This window comes from Ochotona princeps, chromosome 4 (genome assembly GCF_030435755.1).
Source record: "Ochotona princeps isolate mOchPri1 chromosome 4, mOchPri1.hap1, whole genome shotgun sequence".
Classification (NCBI taxonomy): Eukaryota; Metazoa; Chordata; class Mammalia; order Lagomorpha; family Ochotonidae; genus Ochotona; species Ochotona princeps.
This window is the reverse complement of record NC_080835.1, coordinates 9,002,382-9,006,587: the sequence shown is the minus strand read 5'-3', so window position 1 is coordinate 9,006,587 and position 4,206 is coordinate 9,002,382. Positions and strand designations below refer to the sequence as shown.

Genomic DNA, 4,206 nt, shown 5'->3' with positions numbered 1-4,206 from the left:
CTAGCACACAAGCCCCAGTCCTCTTGGGCGGTGTGGCTGGAAGGTGGCAGGAGACACGGCTGTGAGTAATCGAGAAAAGCCGCGGGGCAGAGCCAAGCCCTCGGTGCCCGCAAATCCTCAGCTGTGCAACGGGCCTGAAAGTAACTCAGCTCTCAGCTGCTATCCCTAAGCGACCCACAGCGATAAGCGCAGCTGGACGCGAATGGCGCACAGGACTGTGTCCACTGCCCACTCCCCAGCTCTGGTGGGTCTGCTGTCCGGCTCCATTCTTCCAGAGCTACGGGTCCAGCGTCCTGGGAAGCACACTGCTGTGGCTGCAGAAGACCACGTCGGACGTCGGGTCTCAGGAACCCTGGGCTGGTGGCGCTCGCTCCAGGGGACAGGGATGGGCGGGCAGCGGGGGCCTGGACCCCGAGAGGGAGGAGCCTTGGTCCCGCCCCACTCCGCCCTCCCTCCGCCTCATTGGCAGCCGCACGCGCGTCGGGGGTTGCCAGGGCGACGGGTCGCTAAGCTGCGAGTCCGCCGGAGCCGGAGTCAGTCGGCCTCGGGCGAAGGCAGCGGGGGAGGCCGGAGGGCGGGCGGCGGAGCGCGGCGCGCGGCGGCGGGGCCCCCCGAGCGGGCGCCTCCTCCAGGCCCCGCACGCCTCCCCGCCCCACCAGCTCCCGGCGCGCGGGGGGCAGGCCGGGGCGGGGGGCCCCCCGGAGCCGGCGCGGCCGCGGCCCCCGTCGGGGCGGCCGTGGGCGGGGCGATGCCGGGCGGCGGCGGCGACGGTGGCGGCCCCGGCCGGGGCCCGTGACCATGGGCATCGCCGAGTCCACGCCGGACGAGCTGCCGTCGGACGCCGAGGAGCAGCTGCGCAGCGGCGAGCAGCAGCTGGAGCTGAGCGGGCGGCGGCTGCGGCGGCTGCCCAGCGCCGTGTGCTCGCTGAGCCGCCTGCAGAAGCTGTACGTGAGCGGCACGGGGCTGCGGGAGCTGCCGGAGGAGATCGAGGAACTGCGCGAGCTGCGCATCCTGGCGCTCGACTTCAACAAGCTGGAGCGCCTGCCCGACGGCCTGTGTCGCCTGCCGCGCCTCACGCGCCTCTACCTGGGCGGCAACCGCCTGCTGGCGCTGCCCGCCGACTTCGCGCAGCTGCAGAGCCTGCGCTGCCTCTGGATCGAGGGCAACTACCTGCGGCGCTTCCCGCGGCCGCTGCTGCGCCTAGTGGCGCTGCAGTCGCTGCAGATGGGCGACAACCGGCTGCGCGCGCTGCCCGCCGAGCTGCCACGCATGACGGGCCTGCGCGGCCTCTGGCTCTACGGCAACCGCTTCGAGGAGTTCCCGCCCGCGCTCCTGCGCATGGGCCGCCTGCACATCCTCGACCTGGACCGCAACCGTCTGGGCGGCTTTCCGGACCTACACCCGCTGCGTGCGCTGCGCGTCTTCTCCTACGACCACAACCCGGTCACAGGGCCCCCGCGCGTCGCCGACACCGTCTTCCTGGTGGGCGAGGGCGCCGTCGAGCGCATGGCCGAGCGCGACGAGCCCACGCCTCGGCAGCCACCCCGGCGCCCCGCGCGGGCCTTTGAGGACGAGGAGGAAGAAGACCTGCTCATAGGGGGCGCCAGCTCCCGGGCCCTGGAAGCCTCGGCGCGGGGACTGGGCACTTGAGCCATCGACGTCCTGGGCCATCGATGGGCTTGGCCACCGCCGCCCTGGGAGGCGAGCCTCTGGGACGGAGGTGGTGGCTGCCCTGGCAGTCTCCTTGGGGTAGCCACGGGGTCGGGGGGCCGTTTTGAGGGAGACATAGGCGCAGGTAGTTCTGGGGACCATCTTCAGATGCCTCGGGCTCCCTGGCCCATTTCTGGACAGCCGCCAGGACAAGTAGTATGCCCTCCAGTCGGCGATGGAGCCACTGGCACACAGCAGAGGGCCAGTCCGCTCTGGAGGCAGGGTCACGGGGGTCCCTGAAATCCTCGCCTTGCCTCACCCTGCGTCTGGACGCCACCCTGACATTGGATCTCCAGCGCCCACCCTTCCTGGTGCAGGGACTGCTACCTCCTAGAGGGGAGCCATGTGCCTGTGTGAGACAGAACCACTCCAGGGTGGGAGCTGGCCGGGCGGTGGAGAGGCAGCTTGGAGTAGGGGCCTGTGTCCAAGACACAGGAGGGCAACTGGGGTGGCAGTTGCCCTCACCTCTCCACCTTCCTGCCCAAACTCGCTGCCGAGGAGCCAGGCAGGCAGGGGCCCTGTCTGACCTTCTGTTGTTCTCTGCCAGCGTGTGCCGGGCAGCGCTCCCTCCCCCTTCCCTCCCCACAGCCCCAGCATCCAGCTGTCACCTTTGAAAAGAAGCCACAGTGCCTCCAGGGCTTCCTGCTCCGGGAGAGAGGGGCTCTGTCCTCCAGGCCGCCGCCCCAGCACCTCTCCCACTGCCTGCACTCTCCATTCCCTTACATGGGCACAGCCAGGGCGGCTGGCACAGCGCGGGGCACGGGATGGGCACTGTGTGCCTCTGCTCCGTCATCAGGGCCAGCCTCCCCGGGGGTGAGGAGAGGGGCCTGGCTTTGCAGTCCCCAGGGCCAGAGCTTCCCCATCCAAGCAATAACGGGAGGAAGGGGCCCCGGGGAGAGGTGAGGTGAGGACACTCAGGGACACTGACGGGACAGGGGCCCCACTTGCTCGTCTTTTCTTCAGGAAGAAAAAACAAATGGGCTGTAAGCATAAATTATATTTCTCGGATGAAGAATGTATGTTTCCCACACGCCTGTTTATTTGTAAGGCCTGAGTGCAATGCCCTGTGTCACGTCACACCACCCTCCCCCGTGACCCGCTGCTGATGGCTGCCCTTCACCCCGGCTGCTCTCCTTGCTCATCCCTCCACGGCTGGGCTCCCCACTTGCCCATCTCCCAGTCTAGCTGTCAGACCTTCTCCAGGGCTCGCATTTCAGTCTGTCTTGGAAACACCTTTCAGCTGGGCTGACCTGCCTCCATGCTTTGTCTCCCTCCCTCTCATTCTGCGGCTCTCTTCCTATCCATCTTTTTTAAAGTTTCGGCATTACTTTCTCCCCCTGCTGAAGAAATGGAAGATTTAAAGCAAGCAAGAAAACTGCCAGAACCTCAAGTTCAGAAGCCCTCCTCCCATGGGAAAATTGAGTCCGCCCTCCATCACCATGGCAACAGAAGCTGATGTCATATGGGGCCAAAAAGGTCAGGCTCTGCCCAGGAGCTTGGCTGTCGGCACCCTGGGTCCCCGGTGAAGGAGGAGGCTGGGCATGGATCTGCAGGCAGTTCGTTTGCAAAGGACAGTGAAAAAGGAGGTGGCATATCCAGAACCCTGAGGGTTTCCTCCTTCATGAAAAGGGGTCCAGAGTTTGGCTGCAGACCCCTGCCTCCCAGGGTTCCTCCTGTCGAGGTTCTGAGGGAAGAGTCGAAGCCATCAGGTGATCGCTCAGGTGTGGCAGGAGTTGTGAGCTGTAACTTCCATCACCGTGCACAGGGAATGCTTCCAGGCCAGAAGCAGCAGGAGTGTGGGTTCAGATCCTGCTGTTGACCCGGTGACCTTGACCCTCTGGGTGTCCGTTTCTCCACCTTGCACAGTTGGGCGTAACTCCCCCAGCATAAGCACAGGATGTTTGGGAGCTCAGATTTCCTCCCTCCTCCCCAGCAGCACTTGCCTAAGGCCCTATGGTGAGGCCCCTGGACCATCCTGAAACGGACTGAGCCCTGCCCCGTGGCACCCTCCAGGCTGGCACCCTCGCCCTGGGCCTCTCGCTGTGAAGGCCACTTCTGTCCAGCACAGAAGACAGGAAGTCGCCACGGCTTGGTTCCTGCTTTGCTCTGTGCTGTCCACAGAGTCGGATCCCGACACCCAGATTTACTGCACTATTGAGGGTCCTTGTCCCCATGTGGGAATGATACCGGGGGTGGTAAGGGATATGGCCATCATGGCTGGACATCACAATTCCCTTTGATGATGGAGAGAGCACTGTGTTAGGAGTCCAAGCACTTCCCTGCCCCCAAGTCTCAGCCGTTTCCCTTGACCTCCCCCTTGACCTCCAGGGAGCAGGGAAGAGAAGGTGAAGCTTGCAGGGGTCCCTGGAACACGCGGTCACAGGCAGTCAGTGAAGGAGCTCGGGCGCTTCAAGTGGAAAGAGGCTGTGCACGAGGCAGGCAGGGGAGCGGAAGGGAGCTGAGGCCAAGGGAACTGGACAGCCAGGGTGGGAGGCA

General features: G+C 65.5%; 1 protein-coding gene across 1 annotated transcript; it reads left to right on the top strand.

The window, feature by feature from the left end:
* The first annotated feature begins 784 nt into the window (after positions 1-784).
* Positions 785-2,159, top strand: LRRC10B (leucine rich repeat containing 10B). Its single transcript, XM_004599338.3, has one exon. It carries the CDS (start codon positions 799-801, stop codon positions 1,648-1,650), a length of 852 nt encoding a protein of 283 aa, XP_004599395.1. The 5' UTR covers positions 785-798; the 3' UTR covers positions 1,651-2,159.
* Positions 2,160-4,206: the final 2,047 nt, after the last annotated feature.

Excerpts from the sequence above, each read along its gene's own strand:
- LRRC10B (XM_004599338.3), top strand. The coding sequence starts at position 799 with ATGGGCATCGCCGAGTCCACGCCGGACGAGCTGCCGTCGGACGCCGAG.